This window comes from Phaethon lepturus, unplaced genomic scaffold, assembly GCF_000687285.1.
Source record: "Phaethon lepturus isolate BGI_N335 unplaced genomic scaffold, ASM68728v1 scaffold32740, whole genome shotgun sequence".
NCBI lineage: Eukaryota > Metazoa > Chordata > Aves > Phaethontiformes > Phaethontidae > Phaethon > Phaethon lepturus.
In genome coordinates this window covers 3,290-28,639 of record NW_010513237.1, presented here as the reverse complement: position 1 = coordinate 28,639, position 25,350 = coordinate 3,290, and the positions used below count along the sequence as shown (strand labels likewise).

The 25,350-nt window shown below is 41.8% G+C and overlaps 1 protein-coding gene across 1 annotated transcript in view; it reads right to left on the bottom strand.

Annotated features, from left to right (window-relative positions):
• BAZ1B (bromodomain adjacent to zinc finger domain, 1B) overlaps window positions 1-22,537 on the bottom strand; it is a gene marked incomplete at its 5' end in the record, with an annotated part of 43,555 nt that extends 21,018 nt beyond the window's left edge. Inside the window, 9 exons of the mRNA XM_010289581.1 lie at window positions 2,374-2,485; window positions 5,493-5,623; window positions 6,117-6,255; window positions 10,555-12,250; window positions 13,888-14,085; window positions 14,987-15,108; window positions 19,014-19,212; window positions 20,100-20,244; window positions 22,421-22,537. Of these exons, the coding sequence (XP_010287883.1) occupies window positions 2,374-2,485; window positions 5,493-5,623; window positions 6,117-6,255; window positions 10,555-12,250; window positions 13,888-14,085; window positions 14,987-15,108; window positions 19,014-19,212; window positions 20,100-20,244; window positions 22,421-22,537 (2,859 nt within the window). The remainder of the gene's footprint in view (window positions 1-2,373; window positions 2,486-5,492; window positions 5,624-6,116; window positions 6,256-10,554; window positions 12,251-13,887; window positions 14,086-14,986; window positions 15,109-19,013; window positions 19,213-20,099; window positions 20,245-22,420) is intronic.
• Window positions 22,538-25,350: the final 2,813 nt, after the last annotated feature.

The window sequence follows — 25,350 nt, the reverse complement described above, 5'->3', positions numbered from 1 at the left end:
TGAACATATAAATTCAAGTATTTCTGTAATTTGTTTCTTATTTCTTAGCCAATTATTCACTCATGAGAAGAGCTTCCCTCTTATCCTAAGGCAGGCCCTGTTACAACAGATCTTGTAAAGCTAGATTGTTCCCCAAGGAAAAAAAAAAATTGTCTGTACTTCAGTGCATCGTCCTTTTTATTTCCTTCATTTAGGCTCAACCATGGGTTTTAAGTAGGCCTTCTTACTTTTAATAGCTCCCTTATCCTAATGTGAACCATACCGAGAATGTTTTGCTATTGTTACTGCTGTTTTGTTTCCAAGTTTCCTCAAACATTTTTTTCAAAGGTAAGAGGCAGCACTTGCTTTTGACCATCTAGTATGGAAACTTTAAGACAATCCTCTTTGAAAGCATTTTAGGCTTTTGTCTACCACTTTAAGCTTTTTCTTTTTTTTAAACAAGCTTCTTAATTCTTTCTGTTGTTCCCTTTTAAAAAAGGAGAATACTGCATACTATGGTCACTTCAGACAAAGCAGCTCTTAGTAACAGAATATAATTCAGTCCTGAGAATGTACAGGACTTGGTTCAAAGAGCTACTTCTCCTGGGCTGTATTTCTAGTTACTCTATAAAGCACTCCTACCTTTGTAACCACTCTGATCTCTCTCAGCATGCCAACCTGACTGAGCAATTTAACACTGTAATATCAAATGCTATGCTTTTTCAAGTTTGGCCTGGAATTACAAGTTGCAGGGATTCTGTGTTACTTAACTCATCCAATTTGGCTCTACGTTGTCTTCAGTTTACAGCAATATGCACTATTAATTTAAAGGTACTGTTTTCCTGATATAATTTGTCCTTCTACTGGAACACATCTTGCCATCTCTGCTCAATGAAGATCAAATACTAGAAGAGGTAGTTAGAAAGAGCAGAGGGGACTTCCCTGTGGATTGTACTGTTCTCTATGACCTCCCATTTAGCACTCATTCCCTAGGAAAGCCCAATTGCTTGAATTTTGACCATGTAACAAGATGTGCAAAGGACTAGACTGAGAAAGGGCTGGAGACTTGTCATGGCAATATTGGAGAGAGCGAAGGTATGCAGGGGAAATGCTGCTGTCTCCTATGACCTGCTAGCAATGAAAGAGAAGGGGTAGAGCAATACAAAGAGTCAGCACTCAATGCTGGTGTTTTAGATGAATCAAGACATCCAGAAATTTCAGTCTCTTTGACAGTTCCTGGTGGGGGTGTAGGAACATCTTTAGTAAAGTAGTTCTGACTTGCAGCAGTGGAACTATGCTTTGGAGCTATTTCACAGCTGCTCATATTTATCAAAGACCAAGTAACCCCACTTTGTGTGTCAGCAGTGGAAAACTCTGGGGAAAAGCCACTGCTAACAGAGGAGCTGCAGGAGCAAGTACTTGTTGACAGTTAGTTCTCAGGGTTTTCTAAAAAACAAAAAAACCCGAAAAAACCCACAAAAACAGAGTCCTTCACATGCAGTTTAGTAGGTAAAGCTGTAGCCAGTATTTTCTGGCATGGGGACACTGCTGATCACTCCTTACCACACAGGGCAACAGTCGACACAGGAGATTTTCTTCAAAGGTAAAAGACATTGGCAGGGCAAATTACTGGAGCAAGTCACAAGCAAACATGCTCAAAGGTAGAGTGTTTAGATTTGATTCACTTAGAAGACACGTTGGTGGCTACTGCTTGGCACTGGGAAGCATTCAAGGGATAACGGGCTGTCAACATGGAAGAATAATTTTGCCAAGCTATAATTATCGGTAGCAACAAAAAACAATTCCTTGATATGGTGCTATAGAAGAACAAATGGACACCACCAAAGTCTGCTGTGAAACCTAGGAAGAAAGACACTGACAAGGAGCTGACAGATGGCTCTGCACACCTCACATAGTACAAGAACACACAGGATATAAGCTTGTCTCCAAAGATGTTAATGAAGACTTCAATTTCATGTGCTCAAGGACCCCACACTTAGTTAGGTCACTGCTCCCCCCCCGCTTTTTTTTTTAAAGTAACGCTTACCAATACTGAAAAAAATGCACAGCAATTCTTTTAAATTAACAATTCTTCTGAGTCTAAAATATTTAAATACAGAAAAGTAGCATTTTACCAGCTTAATTTATAGTGGCTTTAAGTCTGATTGATTAGGTTGATTATAGTGGTTCCACCAGCTCTTGGACTGGCTGCCCTATTAGCCATTCACTACTAGTAATAGTATCAGTAACATAGGCCTGGAGAGCTGCTAAACTAATCCAACTGCTAAGTACTGAAAGAGTAATAGATATATAGTAGAGTCTATCAAGAGAAATCTATCTAGTTTCCTTGACGTCTATGCTTAGAGTACTTTGCAGTATAAAAGCATGTGTTACCATAAGTTCTGTCCCTGCTTGGGTGCAGTCGTCTCCGCTGGAAGGTCTGCAGCATGCACAAACCGGTGAAGCTTGCTCGCTCTGCCATCACTGGCTGTGCTCTTCCGCTTGTCTGTAAAAGAAAAGCACAAGCTCGAGTGCATTCTCATTCATCTTCCTCCTTAGTAAGCATTTTTATTGTGCAAAAACTAACCTGTCTCCAGTCAAGTGTTTATATGCAGCATATAGGCCAGTAATACAATTGTTAGGGAAAACTAATCCAGCATTAGTTTGCTAAAGTTCACATTATATTCAATTATAGAATTAAAAAAAAAAAGGATTTTAAAAAGAAGATTTTAAAAGAAATTACTGCATCATAAAGCACATACATAAAATTAAGAAAAGCATTCCTACTATTTCAAATACATAAAACTAGTTTCACTTTTTAGCTATATACTGACAAAGTACTTCTAGAGTAAGTTATAAATAGGATGTGCTTGTATTTCTAAGCATCCTAGACCAGTCTCACATGAATTTAAACCTTTGCCTATTTAAGACCTTGCTTGTTAAGTTTCAAAAGGAACATGCTGAAATCTTGCACACTAGCTGGGTAAATACGCAGGCAGCAGTTGAGAAATTAATACAGCTGGCAGCAAGCTGGTGTAGAGGAACACAGGTGGTCAATATTTGAAAAGAGTTCACATAAGGAAATATAACCATCAAGGGCCACCGAATGATACCACCTCCAGCTTAAGAAGTCACCAAGATACAGATGGCTAGAAAGTCACATGTTGGATGAAATATGTCCCTGTAGGTTTGACCTATTCCATTCTTCCACAGATGTCTACTCTGGCCATTGTCCAAGACAAAATACCACCAGGTGAGAGCTCTCTGATTTAACTCAGTATGGCCTCTTGCATGCAGTACTGTTGGAGATGGTCTCAATATCAGCCTATGATGCTTCAAAAGCAAGAAATGGTCAGGATTGAAACTGCAACTGGAGTCAGCTTACAGCATGCTCTTCTGTACCAAGAACTATTTGCTGATGTAGTTGCCGAGGCACGCTCCATGATCTTTGAAAAGTCATGGCAGTCAGGGGAAGTCCCTGGAGGCTGGAAAAAGGGAAACATTGCACCCATTTTTTAAAAAGGTAGCAGGGATGACCCTGGGAACTACCAACCTGTCAGCCTCACCTCTGTGCCTGGGAAGATTAAGGAACAGATCTTCCTAGAAAATATGCTAAGGCATATGGAGGGCAGGGAGGTGATTTGAGACAGCCAGCACGGCTTCACCAAGAGCAAGTCCTGCCTCACCAACCTAGTAGCTTTCAATGATGGAGTGACTACGTCAGTGGACAAGGGAAGAGCTACAGATGTTGTCTATCTGGACTTCTGCAAAGACTTCGACACGGTTCCCCACAACATCCTTCTCTCTAAATTAGAGATATGGATTTGATGGGTGGACTGTTGGGTGGATGAGGAATTGGTTGGATGGTTGCATCCAGAGGGGAGTGGTCAATGGCTCAATGCCCAGATGGAGATCAGTGACGAGCAGTGTTCCTCGGGGTCCATACTGGGACCAGTACTCTTTAATATCTTCATCGGTCACATATACAGTGGGATCAAGTGTCCACTCAGCAAGTTTGCAGATGACACCAAGCTGAGTGGTGCAGTTGACATGCCTGAGGGATGGGATGCCATCCAGAGGGACCTGGACAAGCTCAAGGCATGGGCCCGTGTGAACCTCATGAGGTTCAACAAGGCCAAGTGCAGGGTCCTGCACCTGGGTCAGGGCAACCCTCAGTACTAGCACAGGCTGGGGCATGAAGGATGGGGAGCAGCCCTGCCAGGAAGGACTTGGGGGTACTGGTAGATGAAAAGCTGGACATGAGCCAGCAATGTGTGCTTGCAGCCCAGGTGGTCAACCGTGTCCTGGGCTGCACCCAAAGCAGCGTGGCCAGCAGTGCTGCATCCAGCTCTGGAGCCCTCAGCAGAGGAGAGACATGGACCTGCTGGAAAGGGTCCAGAGGAGGACACAACAAGGATCAGAGGGCTGGAACACCTCTCCTATGAGGACAGGCTGAGGGTTGCTCAGGACAGACTTGGGGTTGTTCAGCCTGGAGAAGAGAAGGCTCTGGGCAGACCTTATTGTAGCCTTTCAGGACTTAAAGGTGGCCTATAAGAAAGATGGGGACAGACTTTTTAGCAGAGCCTGTTGCAACAGGACAAAGGGTAATGGTTTTAAACTAAAAGAGGGCAAATTTAGGCTGAATATAAGGAAGAAATTTTTCACAATGTGTGTGGTGAAACCCTGGCCCAGGTTGCCCAGAGAGGCAGGGGATGCCCCATCCCCGGGAACAGTCATGGTCAGGTTGGATGGGGCTCTGAGGAACCTGGTCTAGTTGAAGACGTCCCTGCTCATTGCAGGGTGTTGGACAGGAAGATCTTTAAAAAGTCCCTTCCAACACAAACCATTTAATGATTCCATGATTCCAAGCAGAAGTGTTAAGTTTCCCTCCCTACAGACTGATTTTTGTGCATATCCAAGTTCTGCCTGCAAGGCTCCACCACCCTGGCTCCAAGTCAGCCTGGCAAAATTACAGGGGAAGATGCACCTCACCTGAACGTTCAGTCCAAGGTGAACAGCAAGCTGAGAGGACATGTGCAAGAGGGCTGTTTGCCAAAATGGCCTCAATCAGCAAAGCTATAGGTACCTAGAAGACTGTCCTGCTTGATACTATTTCACAGGTTAATCTGGGACTCTTGCCAGCAGTGGAACACTAGCATTGTGATAGATACCCTCACTCTGCAGCACACAGCTGATTACTTGTCCAAGAAGCCCGGCACACTGCAATTCAGCAGGTTCAGAGTAAACCAGAGGGATTAGTCCACAATTGACATCAACCTCGCTACTTTTAAGAGGTGATTGTATCCCATGGTTCTTATGTGGTACATTGCAGGCAGTCTCAAGACCTGCAGCAGCAGGAGGGAGATCATCATAAACATCAGACTCTCCTGTGTGCAGGCTTCTAGAGTTTAAAGAAGGTATAAATCAGAGTATCCCCATGAAAACACTCAGACTAGACAGTTCTCATTCACAGCAAGAAAGGAAATATCCACAGAGACGCAGGCTGATCATACCTCCTGGGCTGTAGTCCTTTTTAAAATCTTCTTTTTTCTGATGGGGAAGGATGAACCTGTAGTCTATACTGTCATGTACCCAGCCTTTCTCAATGAACAAGCCAGGAACTTCATCTGAAAACAGCCAATACCTGTAGGAAACATACACGTTAACAGCTACCTCTTTCCTCTCCTGCCTAGTTACATACATCCACCTTTATTTGCATAGAGGCGAGAAGCATCTGTGTGCTTGACTCAAAAACTGAACACGTGTATATCTTTATATCAGCACAGCTGAGAAACAAGAAATGCTTTTATTAAAATCCATCCTAAGAGCTTTCCTGTACAACAAACATAAAAAAAAAAATGATGGTGGTAATTAGGTTCTTGAGCACTGATGCGAGTACTTGAAGCTCCACTGGCTAGTGGATCCTGACCTCCACAGCAAGGCTTCAAAGCTGGCCATGTAAACCAGTGAGGGCCACTACACTCTATATACACAAAAAAACTTGGGCTCTCCTGCATGGCTCAATACACAGGGAGTCCTCTCAACACCCTCCGTATCAATCACCTTTGGGGGATGCTATCTGATAAAGCTCCTCCCAGAGGGGAGAGCTGGCAGCTCGGGATCATTTCCTTTCCTACCTATTATGATTACGATCGGTGCCAACTGGGGTCCTGCGCATCACCAGTTTTGCTTTAGCAATTCCATCCTGAAAAGTTTTCTCAGCTGCAGCTTTATGCTTCCGGATTCTTTCTTCCTCTGCTTCTTTCTCCATCCTCACTGTTGGAATTAGCACAGAGAAGTATTAGCTTTCTTTTATCATATCCAGACATCAATATTCTCTTTTATTTCACCACACCATAGGGGTTAAAAAAAAAAGAAATTATTGGTGACTTTGGTTAATATTCTTTTAGCACAGCCATCCACTCTTCATCTTACTTTCCACTCACCACTCTAGGAAAAAAAAAAAATCAAGGATTATTAAGAAGTCAAGGCATAAGGATGAACTGGGCTGAGGAAAGTCTGCAGAAATCAGTAATTATTATTTCTCATTCTAGATCAACAAAGTGGCATCCATTGCTATGCAATCTCATGTAACAACATGGTCAAAGATCTTTAAAGCAGCACAAATATGACAAGGACTTCTGCTCGGGCCAGCTCAAGTGTTGGGAGTAGTCCAGCTGTGACACCACAGAGGTCAGCATGGCTAACGGATATCTGCGTTGCCATAATTACAGCTACGGGGAACACTCTCCCCACAACTTTATCTACCTAAAAAAACCAGATCTGGCACCAGAGGTCTCTTCCAGGACAACTGCCTCACAACAGCAACCAAGTCACATTTCTTAGCATATATGGGAAAGCACGAGGTGTTATGATGTGGAAGAGCATTAAGACAGAAACCTCAGGTTTCCCACTCATGACAGAAGTATTGGAATTTTAGCTCTCAATATCCATGGCTGTTGACAAGAAAGAAGGGAAAGAAAAATATGAAGTGGCCTAAATCCTGGCATCACAGACTCCTTGGCAAGAGTCTTACAGAATAAAACATGTCATTTCACATCTCTAGGTAAGGAGCAAGAAGCAAGGCAGCTTCTGCCAAGAGACAAAACAGGATTTACGCTTCTCATGATGGTTCAAGAGTGTCTCTACACTTTTGCCCGCCTCTGAAGAATAAGCATATTTTCACCAGGAACTGCCTGAACAAAAAGGAACAAAATGTCAAACTGAGGCACACTGGCTCTTCAGAGCCTCATCTCAAGCCTAACAAAAATATCACCCCTTCAGGACTCGCACAAAAGGCGATGGGCAACACTCTTCTATGTCCTGAGAAAACTTGAGGGAAAAAAATTAAAAAGCATGAAGAGATGAAGACTTATCTTTGCATCACAACGGAAAGTTTGAAGCAGATGGAATGCAACTGTATGAAAGGGGTGAGGTGGAGTGGGGCAGGTAAAAGTGAGCATATAGAGGTCATATGCAGGATGCTGTCCCAGGGAGAAAGCTAACTTCTTGCTAGGACTTTTCCCAGGGCTACTACCTACACCTTCTCTTGTAGCCATTTTCTATATCAAGATAGGTCAGATAACAGTTGATTAGCAAATACCTAGTAAGTCTCTGAAGTCCTGCCAATGTAATCAATCCTGACTGATTAGAGGAGACATGCTGAAAAACATACCCTTGTATTTGTTACCAACTTGATATATCAGCTTTTATATAATAATATACCAACAACATATCAACTTACAGTAATTGCAGTATGGGAGAATTGTCCTGTTAATCCACACCTGCCAAACACAAGCAGCTGCACAACCCATATGTCTGTAAATCCCAGCTCCTCCCTAAAACTTATGACTTCTCCCTATGTCAAAGTACTAAAATTTTAGAACAAGTAGTAACAACCACTCTCACAGTACCAAATGCCTCTTGTCACCTAAATCTGAGCCCGGCAAACTGCATCAGGAGACCCATACTACAGGAAGTACTGTTCTCATCTTCCACTAGAAAGGAGACAGAGGTGATGATTCCCGCAGGATTTCTCTTCACAGCTTCTCAAGACTTGCTGCTGTCACCTGATGCTAGCACAGGGTACACCTCCCTCCTTCTCACTACCCTCCCCTCAAGAGCCAAGACTCCAACCAAAACAAGCCATACCACCAACAAACTCTTCAATGCTTACAACATGGGATAGAGGGCACTCATGAGAGGTATTCTTTCTATCCAACTGTAAAGACCAGTTGCAGCACATACCATCAAATGCCAGCATAAGGAAGCGGCAAGGAAAGAATAAATTTAAATTTACTCATATGCCAAAACTGTTCCATTAAAATGAGAGCAAAGACACCAAAGGGTTCCTCCCCATGTCTCATTTTCATTTGTGATGGCAAGCTAGTCTCAGTTGGTACTTTTCTCTCTAGCAGGCTTCGTTAGCTGTATAAGCTTCCAGCCCTCCATTCTCCTCCAACACACGGTACAGGAGCTATTGCTTCATGGAGTGATAAGGCAAGGAACAACTAGCAAATGCTGCAGTAACATGGAAATGGAAGTGACTTGACTTTTACTATCAAGAAAATGCAAATTTTAATCATGTTATCTCAACAGGAAGTTCTGTATTGACTTATGTTGAAGTCAAGAAAGAAAAAAAGATAAATTTACGCTTTCTTACACAGGGTTCTTTTTTGAGCTGAGACTAGCTGAGACTGGCTGCAATCTCGACAGGTGTAACTTGAAAGAGGTTAGTGCTTCCAGTGTTACAGATGTTACCAGAGTGGTGAAAAAGAAACCTCTGACTGTGAGATATATATCTATATATATAAAAGAGTAGTTGCTGACAAAACACCAATTGTGCACTGGTTCTTATATATATATATATGAATATATGTATGAACCACTGCACAATAGGTGTTTTGTCAGCAACTACTCTTTTACTTCCCTCGGAGATACTGACATTATTAAAAGCAAATGCAACTGGTGTGAAAGCCAGTATGCTGAAAAAGCCCACAGAAAGCCTGTGAGAAGGTAGGAGCACACTGATGCAGTTTTCGTTGGTCATTCAGAACTATTTTTCACATACTGAAACCACACCAGCTCCCAAGTCTGAAGTCCTGAGCAGATCAGCTCTGAGCTGCTAACCCCGCAGCCCCAACTGCTGTGCCATCAACATTAACTCAGATCTTTGGTAATTTGAGGGTACCTTTATGCCTGGTAGCAACTGCTTAACAGGTAAAAGAAGCCCTGGGCGTCTGAAATGTTGGGGCTTGTTAGTGGAAAGGAAGCAATATGAATTCAACCTTAAGGATAGGCTTAATCCTTCCTTCCCTGCCGGAGAGACCTAGTTTTCCTTGTGGAGTCCAAAAGAATGAATTAAACTTCCCCAGCATGCAAGTCAAATGATTCTTATCTCCACCAATGCAATATTGCTTTTCTTCATATATAACTAGTACAAACTGCCAAGTGAGAACAAGAAGAAGTATCCCAAGGAGTAGTGTCCAAATTGTACTTCATTTTGCAGTAAAATCGTATCATAAACTTGAACTTGCTGTCAAACAACTGGAATACTACAAGAATGGGGGCTAAGAGACCATTCAGCTACAGCACGTTAGATATTTGGTATTTTGTTTTTACTGGAGAAGTAGGACAGCACTCCAGATCTTTAGCAGTTTATTGATACTTCCAAGACTGAGTTCTTAACAGAAGATCTGAAAGGTCTATTTGCTTTCAATGAGGAGCACGGTTGTATCCAGTCTCTTTCCTTAGGAGCCTCAAGGTATTCCATGTTATTTACCTACTCTTAATCTTCTAGAACAGATAGTCCCAGATTCCAGCTAAGGCAGGTAAGACAGGCTCCATGCCAGATGCTTGTCCCTCAACTGTTTCAGAAGGGAAATAACCTAGATGAGCTATGCTATCCACTTCCATCTGCCCAGTACCCACATTTACAACAACAACAAATCACTGAAGTGTAATACCAAAGTATTCTGCTCTTCATATTAGCAAAAACACCACTTACACAGAGCCAAAGTTTGGTAAACTCATGATTTATAGAGGTTTGAGTGGACAGTTTATATTTATACAACTCCATGACTAATTCTTTAAAGTGAGAAAGTGTAAACTGGAATTTATTGCCTAAGTCCTGTCAGGGAGAAGGGCTGCTAGCATCAACCTGACAATGTACATGACAGCAAGGCCAGCAGCAGCTCTAAGAACTAGCTTTTAAGGAGGAAATATCTCCTCTGTACGTAAGAGTCAGATGATGTTTGGACATAGACGGATATTTTTTTGTTTTCTGTCCCCAAAACAGATTTGCTGTTCTCCAACCTTCCTGGGCCTGACAGAATTAGAAAGGTACTGTACAAAAGATGTTCACAGATAAAAAGCTAGAAGCAGTTATTGCTTTTTCTTAGCATTCCAGATTTTGAGCTGCCATAGGAACCACAGCAGGTGAATTATACTTCTCCAGTGAGGAAATCCCTTAAAACCAGATAATGCTTTTGAAAATAGGCTGTCAATTTTGCCATTAACTTATTCCCCTCTATGCCACAACATACAAACACTCTACTCTCCTGGTATTCTTCTTACCTCTCATTTGTATTTCTTGTTGTTCCCTCTCTTTCTTGGCTTGGATGGCAAGAAGGCGCCTGCTTTTCACAGCACTGATCATATCATCAGCTTCTATTTCTACCCGGTGCTCTATTTTCATCATCTCATTTTTTTTCTTTTCATTTCTTCCCATCATGTTCTCATCCTTCCCGTTCTCCTTGTTCTTGGCCACCATTTCTTTTCGTTTCTGTTTTTCTGCTCTCTTCTTGTCATTTTCTTCCTTCAGGATAGCTAGGCGCTCCTTCCACAGCTCAGCTGACGTCTGCTGCTTGGCCTCCACATGGTCCTGCACCGAGTACGTCATTAGAATCCGGTGACACAGTGCTCCAAGTATCCGCAATTTCTCTTCAGGAGTCAATTCAAAGAACTCTGATATCTCCAGTTTCTCCAAAAACTCATCTTGTACTTCGTTATCATCAAAAGCTGCAGAATCCTTGCTTTCATCTACATTATCCGAGACCTCACTTTCCTCTTGCACATCTGACTTGCGTAGGCACAGGCGAACCAACTCCGAAGCAGAATGCAAAGTAAGCGGTATTTCAGAAAGCTTCATTCCCAGCTCAGCATAATCTTCAGCAATTTCATCCTGCAGCAGGGTCTGCAAGAGAATGACCAGGACTCGGTTCAAATAAAGGAAGCCTCCCTTTTCTGCGCAAAGCGCTTCCATCAGGGAAACTGCTGTAATGGGATATTGAGCATCTGGCATCAATAACCCTGAGTAACAGCTCAGGAACTCCACCACCATTGCGACATCCCCAAAGAGAGTATTCGGAAGTCCTTCTGGAGTATCAACCAGTTTAAAAGTAGGCAAGGTCTTCCCTTTAAGATCTTGGTCCTCGTATCTTTTCTGTTTTTCCAGTTTTTCTTTCATCTCCTTCTCCTTCCGCTCCTTTGCTCTCTCCTTCAGTTTCTCTTTGAGCTTCTCCCTTTTCTTCTTCATGTACTCCTTTCGCTGCTCCTCTGTCATGGTGGCCCATTTCTTCCTGTGCTCTAGAAGCTCGTAGCGTTTCTGTACTAACCCTCGCAAATCCTCAGGGAGTCGGGCACGATCCTCATTTGAGAGTAACCTGGCAGTTTTGGAGATGATGCAGGAAAGAGCACTTTTTTTGTCTTCCCGGTCCTTGTTTTCTTTGTAATAGGCAATGAGATGGAGTGCTGCAGGAGGCAGATGTTTCTGGGGTTTGCTGGAAGACCTAGGGGTGCCTCCAGAATTCCTGGGAGTCCTGGACACCTTAGTGGTACCTTTAGCCATGTCCAGCAGTGTCATTTGCTTCATTTTCATCTTAGGGGTCTTCAAGCCTTTCCTAGGAGACTTTGATTTCCCTGATGACTTCTGTCCATTCAGAACCCTTTTGCCTCTTTGCTTTTTGTCCAAGGCTTTGTTGCTGCCCTTCCCCAGTCGGCTCCTCTTTGGAATGTGAAAGTTAGAACCAAGTTTAGCAGGTGACACGATTTTCATCACCTCTTCCAGCTCCTCTTTAGGACATTTTGAATTCTTAGAGTTTTTCACCTTCAGTGGCGAGCAAATAATGGACTTCTCCAAATGCACGTGGCACCACAGAGTGGGGCTCAGTGGTTGGCCCAGGGATGATCCATCAGCTTTGGATTTCTTAGAAGGCTTTCTGTCAGGTGATCGAGAGCTCTTCCTTTTGGTTGAGGGGTTGAGAGTCATATACTAAAATTAAAGAAAGAATGATTTAATATTAATATTTAAATATAAATAAAGGTTATCTAGATCCTTTTCTGTCAATTATTTTTGCCTATGTTTATTTTCAATGTATTTTTCCAATGAACAAGGAGTACTCAGTAAGTTAAAGGGTAACAGGCTTCTGCAATAGCTTTCAATATGCCACACTGTAGTCACTACGTTGAGGTCATTAACTCATAGAATATTTTGGGTTGCAGAGGACCTTTAAAGGTCATCTAGTCCAACCCCCTGCAATGGGCAGGGACACCTTCAACTACACCAGGTTGCTCAGAGCCCCATCCAACCTGACCTTGACTGTTTCCAGGGATGGGGCATTTACCATTCCAGAAAGTTCACATTTAACTTTATGAAATGAAACACTAAAGACTTTTAAATGCTTCCTACTACGTTACATAAAACCACTTTCTTTCTACTGAAAAGGCTGTGAGGAGGGGGTTTGCCTGGAAAATGCTGACATGAATTTCAAAAACTATTCCTCTGCTCAGAGATTTCTTAGTGAGTCATGCAGGGTTCAGTCCTGGACCCCACCCAGCTAACCACCCAGAGAAAAACTGAAGGAGCACAGAAGTGATGGGCAACAGTAATTCAGAGAAATCTCAACATAAATTCAATGTCTATGCCAGGTGGGAAACATGCTATGGAAAGCACCAGCCCTAAACATAAAGCTAAGGACTTCATAAAGTCCAGCCAAAGATGTTACAGTTGTATATTTTTTTCTTATACTAAAGGTACACCTCCATCCATCAGTGTGCTGAATAAAAGAATTTGTACACCAGCAGCAAATACTTTAATTTCTATTAAGGCAATGACTCCAAATACTACAGCAAGGGTAAACATCACTGAAATATAAAGATTGTATTTTTCCCTTTAAGCAAATTTACAAGCATCCAGAAGAGTCCATAGAAGCTTGCTAGAAAAGGGTGTTCTCAACCTGGTGAGGAAAAAAGGATACAGCACACTTCTCTTCCAGTTTTAGAACAGCGCTTGACAAAGACAGAGTCCATGAAAATGTGAATTTACTAAATGAACAAAATAGTGCTTTCTACACCCAAAGATGTATTTTATTAAAACAGCAGATTTCAAGATATGGCATTTACTGGGTTAACAGTATGTTTGGCTGGTAAAACCCCACATCAGTGCTACTTAGAGTATTCAGTACGAAATTTGTGGTATCTACCATCACTCAATCCAGCACCATACAAGAACCAAGCATCATCAAGTCAAACATATCCAGCTCTTGCATTGTATCCATGAAAACAGTCCAATAACTGACATTACCAGGTAAGGACTCTAGCTCTGCCACCAGGAAATCATGTCCTTACTTGTAGACAAGTAATGAAAATTACTGGGGGGGGAGGGGAGAATCAAGAAAAGGCAGTTACACCTCAAATTTTCAAAGCAGACCACTGTTCCAGACATTCAAGCTGTGTCACCTCACAAAGGGTCAACCATCAAAAGAGTGGGCCTTCCAGCTAAGCATCTCTCTAAGCTGATTTACACTCGGGAGCGCCAAAACCTAAGTGGCACACTGAACTCTCTGCCAAGATTGTTTAAGGGTGGGGAATGGGTGAGAAAGCAAAGATGATACTTTTAGGAATTCTTACCTTATGTGGGTCAAGCAAGAAATCACTAAATTTACTGGGGAGAGAGTATTTCTTCACTAACTCATCCTCCACTACCCACGGGGCGTTCTCACACGTGCCGGCCCGTAGCGCATTATGACGGATGAAGTACCTCAGGATCTCCTTGTTGGGAGGACGCTCTGTACGGACTAAGCTATCTGCTGGTACGTTGCTGATGATCTTGGAGATAACAGAGAGACAGACTGTTAACATTTAACTTCTAACCAAATTATAAATACATATCATATAGCTAAAAGGAGCAAGGACCATTATACTGCTTTATGTCCACAAACTCTTGGCTCTTTCAAAGCTCTCTTGCAATGACTCAAAACAAACCAAACAGAACTTGCAGAACCAAGATGCACAATGGAGATTGGCAGGAGATTCAGTTGGCCAAAGAAGTAAAAAAAAGTTAGTTTATGCTGCAGATTTCTTGCCAAAGCCCACTGCCTTATCTCTGACCTTCCTCCGGCTTGTGCTTGCTACCAACTTAAAAGCTTTTATGTATTAGTTTTTATTTGGTTTTAATTTTTTTCCTGAGACCAGAGGAGTAATCTGCAAGTGGTACTCATTAAATTGAGGTCAGCACTGTCTCTCTTGTCAAATTAGCAAACAGCACACAGCAGTTTGCTGTGACACAGTGACAAAAAGCACACAGCAGTGCTGCAGCTACAGAGCTTCCTGAAGCACAGCCATCTACAACTCTCAGAGAAGCTCTGTTAGAACAAGAGCAGCAACTGTCGCTCACAATTTAACTAGTCTACCTCTGACCAAGTTTCATTAACTGCTTGACCAGAGATTACCCAGTTAACAGCAACCACTCTAAAGCTGCTGTAGCACTGCGACTCAGCGTGTACCAGTATATGGTACCAGGGAACTGTCAAGACGTCTCCGGCACAAAACGCAATTATATGCAGAAACAGCCAGGCTGGTCAGCCTCACAACTACAGCCATCCTGCTTCCAATACCATGGCTCCAGCAGAAAGTACTACATTGTGCTGTCCAGACACACCGTTAATGATTATTTAATTAAACTTGCATATTCATGTTATAATATAAAGAATTCAAGCAGAAAATTCACCTTATCTTCATTTTTCAGCTTGACATCATATTTGTGTGGGAGGAATTTAGGTGGAACCCACTTCCTTTCTTCTTTCTTCAAAGAAGTGGGAAGCTTCCGAGGAGACCTACGTGCTCTATCGTCTGAAAAAGCAAGGCAAGGCATTAATTGCACGACATTAAGGCAAGACATTAGTATTAGAATACCGAAAAGGTTAAAGAATCCTGACCATCCCTGGACTGGGCACCCCATCCCTTGCTAACAATACAGTGTTTGGTTAAACTAGAACATCAGGAAGAAATCCCAAATTGGGTTTTGGAAATATCCTGAAGATGCCGGCTGGGAACGGAGTCCATAAACAGCTCTGAAGTAGGAGGTGACACTTATACTTCAAGGAGTATAAAGGAGCACTTGCAGCATTTCAACCCATCTCTTTACAGATGGTAAGCTGCAAATACCTATGCAAAGGGAGAAAATGTCTATTAAAATCATGAAGGAGGGACTGGTTTCATAACCTAACCAGTAACCTGCTTAGGGAGCTCCTGTCAAAAGCCCTAGCTGTCTCTGCCATGTCATATTTGAAATAATTCTACTACAGGAATTACTGACTCTAAATTTAAGTAACTTTTAAAATCATTGAACTTTGGTGGCCATTAAGCGTTTTACAATGATGAGCCCTAAGTGCTAGTTTAGCTAAGGGCTAGCTAAGGGCTAGTTTAGCTGGAGATTTTAAGCATACTTATGCAAGCAGTCTTTTTATTCTCAAGAAAGGTGTAACTGAAAGAGTACAAAGGCATCACATCTTCTTGGCAGCTGATATCGAGTACATTATTTCTATAGTCAGGTTGCACATGTTAATCATTTAAGACAAAAACCCAAGCTTACTGAAGAAAGCGATCCCCAAATGTTTTTATGTTTGTGGCTACAACTCAAAGGAAACACTAAGCAAGCATGATAGATGAGAATAATTAGCTACTAAGTATATGCAGAATGCAAGTAGATGTTAGACCTAAGTGACTTAAAAAAAAAAAATTAAAAAATCATTGTCCCATTTTAAGCCCTACAGCATTTAAAGTTCGGCAGCATCACAGCTTACATGGTATAAAACCAGGTTCTGCCCCCCAGCCCCTTCCAGAATCAGTCATCTTGGTTAGGGGACAGACCATGGATGCTACAGGCTCACTGCACTGTATACACAAATGTGCAGCTACTTTCCACATTAGCGCTACATTTCAGATAACACAATGTAGAATCCTCTGCTCCAAGCATCACTCATTATAGGAGTATTTCTTTAAAATAAAACCCCCTGAATTTCATAATAGTATGTGTGAAAGGAGTCTAATCCCCTTACTGCAAGTCAGACTGAGACATAACTTTTGCCTGCTTTGGTTTCACATTTGTGTTAAAAATCTTGGCAACTTCACAAATACTGAACTATGTTTTTCAGCTCAATAGCACAACGGAAGTTTCACGATTTACTTTCTAGATTCTACAAATAGAGATGACTGCACTGAATTCCATCAAAGTGCACCTGGATACTCAGGGGTGGGAAGAAGAAATCACTACACATTCCTTCTTAAAGTTATTTTACAAAAAGCATACTTCATTTGTTGTTGCATTGTACTGTAGTAAAACTTACATTCACTACACTAGTGGAACCTCCTAAAGCATCCATATGCCGTTGTCTCCTCCTATCCACCACTTATTTTGGATTTTCCAAAGCAGTATTAGTTGCAAGTACAGTCCAAGCTGCAGAGCCTGCTTTCAGTAGTTCATCATCCATGTTCAGGAAAAAACTAGCCTTTCCTCTCACTTCTGTAGATTTTCCAGAGTCCACTCCCTAAGCAACTAAAAATACAAAGCCACTTCAGACTGCACATGTGATGCATAAAGCTGGTATAAAGCCTTATTTTTATCTTCTGAAGCACAGTATACTCCTAACCAGAGTGACTGAAGCTCTCTTTTTCTGCCCCTTTTTTCGGCTAACAAAATCAGCAAGTTTGACATAAGCATTAGTAAAAATGCTAAGGTAACTCTGCCCCCTCGTGTGTGCACAGAAAGATACAACTCTTACGTCACACACTGTTATGCAGAGCCTGTTATTACTTCTGAATGCTCACTCTTGCATCATGACCTCAACCCATATTACTGGTGGTCAAGCATGCGACTCACTAGAAAGAAGAAGTCAAGGAAGCGTGGCCAGGTACTCCAGATACTGTACACGGTCTCCTGCAGGTGCAGTTCAGGGCCTGAACCCACTAAATGAAAGCAAGTCTTTACTATTTCTTAGTTTGCTGTATAAATTTAACAAGTGCTACGTAGTTATTTTAACAGACTCTATATACCAGAGTCAGTAATGCGTTTACTATGAATGTATGTTCTATTATAATCCAAAATATAAAAGCATTAGCAATAAAATATCCTCTTAATAAATGCATATGTATGAGAAGAGTGAAAAGAATGAGTGCTTACTGTTTTTACTGATTATTATATTTTACTGTTTTTACTGCTAGCACCTTTAATTTGAAAATCTTTTACAGAAAAGGTAGGGCAATCCCAGTTTATAGAGGTAACTAAACACAGGTCAGACAACCAGCTGAAAAATGAGCAGGAATTCCCATTCCTGCAGTATTCTTCCAGTCTCAGAGCGACTGGAATGTCAATACTGGCAATGTCAGTAAGAGCACAGCTGAACACAGCTCGTTAGAATACTGCACACCAATGAACAACATATTATGGTAGTCTTTACTACCCCAGCCCAAAAATGCTGCTGTAAATCTGGTCAGTGAGCATTTTTAAAGTAAAAGGTACTTCCCATGCCTTTTATAAGGTCGTTCAAGAGAACTACCACTCAATTAAAAAAAAAAAAAAAAATAAAAAAAATAGTGTGCATTAGTCCCTCTCCAAGCATACTCTGTTCCAAAGGATGAGTATATAGTCCAGATCATTTCTGCAACACTTTTTTTCCTCCCTGGTTATACAGAGCACTGCGATGATATCAAAACAGCTCATAACTTTTTCCAGTACCAATCAGAAGCAGCTGACAATTATGAAGCTTCTATGAAGCTTGGGACAAGCTTCATAGGACTTGTTTTCCACTCCTGACTTTGCTATTAGCTTGCTGGGCTGTTTTCTGAGTTTCCTCTTCTCCATATTACAGGAGGCTTTATACACCTTCCCTAGATGCTGGAGTGGCTATTTACAGATGTAAATAGTTTTACATTTATGTGCCTTTAAAATTGAGCTATCCAGATTAGAGCTATGATGTGGGTTTGGGATTTTGTTTGTTTTAAAACACTTTTTGAAATCTCTTTTAAAGAATCTTATAATTCCATTTTTAAGAAGTTAAACAGGACATGAAATTTCCCCCCCCGCCCCTTTTTCAACAGTACCTTCTCAGAGTCAAGAAAAGCCTTGGACATCCACTATTTAGTTCTGCAGCAAGGAGGAACAGGTATGAAAGAGGGGAACAATGTTTCAAAGCATGCATTATTTTGAATCCTTATAAAAAAAATAATAGGCAATTTTCTGCATGAATTTTGTTACAGCATTCGAAAATTGAAAAGGGGATAAACCTAACTAAAAAACCCCAACTTTTTAATGTCAACTAGGGACATGAAAGAACATTAGGGCTTGTCTCTGACTGCAGAACAATGGGCTTTAGAACTAGAGATGTTTGTTCTGAGGATGAACATCACAACAGAACTTTATGATTCTGCACGAACCTTTGCTGTTGCGCTCCTCCCTCACCCTCCCCTTTTTTTAAAATACACTTTTTATACTTTCGAAGCTTGTATGTTTCATGCATAGCTCTCGGTATTACACTTCAGAACGACAGCACGTTTTCTGCTTTAAAACAGGGAAGAACAGTTGAAAGACAACAGCACTGATGCCACCAAAGCTGCACCGCTAACAGCAACAATTTCAGGATTTTCATTACATAGCACTGTTTAAACATCACATACAACATTCACAGCCCAGGCCCAAGTCACGAATTCAAATACTCACTTTCAGGTGCTACCTACTGGCATGCCATCTTACTACTTACTCATACTTTCCCTCCTGTTGTCATCCTCTTTCAGGATAGCTTCCTTCTGGTTGTCCTGGGCTGCCTGGCTGGAGTTTTCCTTGTCACTAGATGGGGAATCACAGGCTCCATCAGATTTCTTCTCCGAGGCCTCTTCATCAACTTTCTCCAGGGGATGTATTTTCACAACTTTCACAGGCAACATTTTCTCCTTACCAACCTGCACAGAAATATTGACGAAAACTGAACCTGAGCAAGACACGTGAACTAAGGAGCTTTAATACTATGAGGAAGGAAAAAAAGCAACTAAGACAACCTACAAACCGTAATTTGGCAAAACACTTAATTGACATCCTCCCTGAGAGAAGCTTATGATCCCTCTCATGAAACAATTCCAGGATTTCTTTCTACTACTCCCACCTGGAAGTTCTGTACAAATTATCGAGAAAGAACTGCCAACCCACAAGTTTTTCCAGTGTTTAATAATGCTGCTTTTTCAAGCACAAGCTTGCAAGGTGCAAGCATGCTCTTTCAGCAGCCCTAGTTGAGAGAGTATGTCCTAAACAGATTGCTAACAGAGAAAATTTTATAACTTTCCCTCATTTTTAACAAGTTTCTGTTTTCCCCATCATTTCCAGTTTTGGAGGAATTTTCTAATTATTACAGCATCATTAGATACCTGTCAGCAGTTGACTTCAAGCTACATTAGTTTAAGATTACTACTTCTTCTGGGAACATGTTAGGTGAAAAGACTACAGATTATCAATTTTAACTACATGTAATTAAAATATTTATTTATATATATTTAAATATGTACACAGACCATGACATATTATAAGCAGTATACAAAATATATCTCTATTCCCTGCCCCCCACATAGAGATGAGCCATTTTTCTCTTGCCATCAGTATGGGTCATCCACGTGCATGTGGAACTGTTCTGCATTCAAAAGCAGGTGATGTCACTGGGATCCCCTAGAACAGAAATTCTCACCATCTTTCTGATAAAGTAAGTGGCTAACATATTCTTCACCACTTCTCCTGCCTCTAGATATCAAAAATTAACTCTGTGCAAAAGCATGTGATAAAATGGAAAACAGATCCTTACCTCAAAGTCACACTCTTCTCCCAGTGCAAATTTGGTCATGATCTCCAGCCAAGCTGCATCCACCAACTTTTCCAAAGATACAGTGTTGTGGTGGACTATTTCCAGTACCAGTTTCTCATACCAGACGGGGAACTCCTCCTTCAAGCTGAGCAAGCACATAAGAAGTTTTAGTTATTCAGGGAATAAAAGTCAAAATGCAAAGTAGCCTCCCATTTCGCAATTCCAGGAACATTAACAGCCAGGACAATGTTTGAGGCAGATGCCACATTAACATGCAAGCATCCAAGGGTTTTTTGCTGCCCACCCCCCAGCACCCCTCCAAAGCATCAATCGGCATGACAATACAAATCGTACTGGTCCTTCCCAGAAGGGACACCATAAAGCAGTCTGGAAGAGCAGCGCTGCCGTTGAACCCTTTCTTGCGGGTTATTATTGCCTCCCTATTAGATGTTAGATATATACAAAGACCATGTCATTATTCTGGGGCTTGTTACTTTAATTTTTTTCCTTCCAACAATACTGATGAAAATTTAGCATTTCTTTTTTCCCAAACTCTGGGTTTAGAGACTGCTAACACTGTAAAGAAGATAGGGGCAGGCTTACACAATCAAATTATCTTTCCAGAGAAAAATACTTTGTATGTTTCACCATGTTATCATCTTCAAACTTTTTAATTCAAAGAAAAGAAAGGACTGTTACAAGTCTACTTGACTGATTTCCTTTCTAAAAGATCAGGTCAGTTAGCTGATAGGAGTACTAAGAAATAGACTGCATAAAGCTTTCTGGCTAAAAAGTAGAGTCCATTTCAAGTTACTGTAAGGAGGAACAAAATTCTCCATTTTTCCAAAACTCTTTCAAGTTTTTTCAAGTTTCAAGTTTTCCAAAACTTCCCAGACTCAGGAATCCATTGCCGACAATCCTCAACTGTATTTGCCGTTCTACAACTGCCATGAACAAATTTATCCCTTTAGCAAACTGCCTAAATGAACTTTTTTTATTTAGACTACTGTCAGGTATTAAAGCAGCCAGAAAACTGCCTGGGAAGCTTTTAAACCGGCTTTGAAGAGACAAGACCAAATCTCATTTCACATAGTCTTTTCTTCCCATTTAGAAAGACTATAGCTAAACTTCCTATTGAGAAATCTTTCATTTATATTTCATTCACATTTCTTAATGTTTTCAGAAGTGGCCAACCCATCCAACATTGTTAAGCAAAAGTAAGTGACACTAGACCAGTGGTTTTTACTCAGGATTATAAATTTATGGAGCCAACTGTGCACCATCCTCTCAAACAAGAACACTAGGGAGGAAGCAGCGAAGACTAGTACTTCACCCCCCAGAGAAAATTAGGACTATTAGCAAGTGGGTTTCTTGTTTGTTACCTTTAAGGATGCCATTAACCTCAAACGATGGAGAATTTCTCCTTAGGCTAAGGCTGTTAACTCTTTTGCCAATGAATCAGAAAGGTGGATTCTTCATGAAAGAGAAGTAGCAGAAAATTTCACCTCCTAGGTAGGACTGCTGACAACCTCCCCAGTTCAAATCCAGGGGAAAAAAAGTCACAGAAGTCCAAGTCATCAATTCACAGAACAGAAAAACATGTCATTTGTTTGGCGGAATTCCTACAATTTGGTAATCACAAAATAAGTTATGTATGTGGGTTGAGCCAAGGACTTGCACCTTTACAGAAAATTCACTTCTACGGCAAGGGTTGTGCTGAACCTCAACCAAGGACTGGGGCCTGTGCTGTGTGCTAGAGGGGGAGGTCAGGACACGCAGCCTGGAGGAACACTGGTGGTCTGAACAGAATAATCATTCTTGCTGTTTCCCTTTGTTCTTCATTGCTTCAAGTAGAGCAGATCCCCCAAATCTCACTCTAAAACATTTTTTTTAATGTAGTACAACAAGCGATTGCAATGCAAATCTGGAAAAAATTTACAGCTGTGGACCTGGCTGATGTGAAACACTTTAATGGCCTCTTTTTACTGTATTTTTCCTCACAACCCCCCCCCCCCCCCCCCCCCCAAAATTCCCATTACTCAAGGAGCTTTAAAATATGCCAAGTACCATATGCTGAACTATTTTAGGTCAAGTAATACCAAGATACAGCACTAAATAAGTACATTACTCAACTGCATTAGCGATGGCATCAAATTTGGACTTAATTTGCTTTCAACTCCAGAATCCCCAGATCTACTTACAGCCAGTAAAAAGCTACTTACCTCACCTCATAAACTTGCAATCACATATCATTCTCAAGTCCCCTCTTCTGCCCCAATGCCTAAAGATAGACACAGACCAATTTCTTCACTGGTACTTACAGCTCAGCAACTTCCTGCTCCTCCTCCCAAGCCTCTTTGTGCGTCAGCTGGCTGCTTCCTGTGCTTTTGCACGTCCATATTCGTTCGCTGTATCTCTCTAAACGCGCTTCATACTCTCTGTAGAAGCAGCAGCTCAGGAAAACAGGATTTATGCACTGGAAAGCATCATCACAGTAGCACAATACAACCAAATTCCATTAAACCCTTACTACTGGAATGCATGAAAGCTGAGGATTGCTACAGTACAGTTCGACCCTGCATCTACCATGGAGATGCTGCATTAAATCCGATCGGTTTTCCGACCAGGATGCACTGGAGCTTTCTGCAGCTGAAATGCCCATCCTGTTCCACACTGGCATACAGAAGGTACCACACCACCGGCACTTCAGCTGAACTACACAAGGGCAATACATACTGCTGAACGTTTTGTGGCTTGGCTAAGTTACTTTTCAGCTTTTCCAGTCTGATTCATTGGAAAACAGCACAAACAATATCACAGGCACGTGCCGGACACATGGCATGGGCTACCACTAAATGCCTGACAGTAACTGTCAGCGAACTACTACTACTACTAATGCCTTGGGGTGGTGTTACAAACTCTAGATGCAAATTACCAGTCTAGCCAGTACACCCAACCTTTTGAGAAAAAAAAAATCCAAAAGCTTTGAAACTGGAATCACTAGAAAGGCCACCTTTCATTTGGTTTCCAACAAGAGCAGCCTCCTGCGTTAGCACAACATTACAACCCTTCTCACCAACTTCATCACCCGCTTCCCGTATCACAACCAGCCCCAAAGGTTAAATTATTCAGGCCATTAGGATTAATGTGCGCACAGGCAAGTCACCGAGGTGGACAGCATTATGAATTACAGCATTAGCTACTCTGTTGTTAGCATCTGTGTCTATGCTCTACGCGTTCTACTTAAGCAGTAATTAACTCTCAGTGAAAACAGATATAAGCTACTTCACACTTTCTATGGATAGAACATGTACAGGCACAATTATCAGAAGAGCTAGCATAATGTAAATCCATACCGATTTACCTCGTGGCAGCCTGCTTAAGTTGCCATATGCTTACTGACAGTAACTTAAGTGGAGAAATTATCACAGAGGCAGGAAAAGCATCTTTCCCTTCTCTTTCAGTGTGCTCTCCAGCAGAAAAGCAAGCGCAGAGTACAAAGCACACTTGTAACGACGACAGCGGCTCAGCCTGCTGCAGCACAAGTGCTAATTATGAATCTCTGTGGGAACAAGCAGATTGCTCCACGCTCCTGCAAAGGCAGAGCCACCAGCCACAGCAAATCACTCATCGTATCCTGCATATGCTTTGTCTCTCAAGAAAATTTTAGTGCAACTAACCTATTTTTTTTAGTTTTATGATTTTTTTTTTTAATATTCGTATTAGGAAGCCAAATTACGACTCCAACAAAGCAAATTTTCTTGGACATTTCTTCACAGCCCTGAAGTAAAGCACAAGGTACAGAAGCTGCACAGGTATCTTCCAGCCACAGCATCCGGTGCTATGCAAGAGTATAAGCCAGGAACAGAGCCACCTCGAGGAGGCTGCCACTGCTGACAGCATCCCCTCTGCCTGGAGCAGGAGAAAACCAAGGAGAAATCCTGCAGTTCCCCAACTTTTGACAGCCAGGCTTGTGGAGTTCCCTGCTCTTTGACAGATGAAGAGCGATCTGACAAGTCATCCCGCCCACTTCGTTGTGAGGCCTCTGGTAATTCTTACCCCTCCCCGAGGTTTCAAAGATGCTTAAGTTTTCACAGAAACAAGAAGTGCTACAGGGCAGGGGGAAGAAGTGCCATGGCTGTGGCGTGACAGTGGCACGGAGTAACCACAGCTTAGAGGAACTCAGCTGCACAGCACCGCTGACCAGACCAGAAGTGATTTTAACGTATTTAGTGATACTAAGCTAAGGGGGAAAAGGAAAAAGAAAAAAAAAGTGAGAGAAAACCCCCCCATCAAACAAGAAATCAGGAGTCCTGCTTACATTTACAGCAATTAACCAATTAATTAAGCAATTAATAATGACTAAACTGCAACCACAGTACTATTCCTCCCTATGCCTTTCCCACAAAAGGAAGAGTTAAAAGCAAATTCAATCCTTGCTGTAGACAGAAGCCTAAACATACAAGCGCCTTCAGCTTCATTCAGCAACCCCACCTTCTCTCTCTCCCAGGCATCCCTTCTGCGCGTCCATGGACACCACCTAGATATGAAGGATTTACAGCTGCCATAACAGGAATGCTAAAGGAAAGACACACTTCTTAAGGGCTCAGCACATTGCCTTAATAAACCTTCAGCAGCCTCATGATAAATAAATATTTGAGATACAGCTGGGAAATAACATTACGGTCTACTTCCCCCCTACATTTATCGACTTTCTTCTCTCTAGCCGTGAGGAGATTCCTTTCCTTCTAGCAAGGACAGCAAATAAATGCTGATCTCCATCTGAAAAATAATTGAAAGACACACTTTTTCCTAACACCATTTCCCATATTGACAGGGAGATCTACAAGAATTTTCCCCTCCTTGTACACACCGACGAGAACAAGTTTAACCCCACCATATCAGGACCCATACTTTACAGATCAACACTGAATTTAAGAGGGGCAGGTATAGCAATTCCCCTGTCCAGCTCAGCTCTGCCTCTCAAATGCAATTTAATTCCACCTACAGCTGGTCAGCTCGTCTAACATTGACCCCTGGACACATTCCCTAACTAGTGCTCAAGACTCATGCCCACAAGTGTCCACCCTGCCTGTGCTCTGCCATAAGCTCCCAAGCCAGGTTCTGCTTTGAAATCCTGGGGCCAGCACAAAGCCAAAAGGCAGGAGAATGTTTTTGCAAAGTTTACTATAGCTCAAACTTTCCACTACACATACGCTGTTTGTCCTTTCCATGCAGACTGGAAACAAAC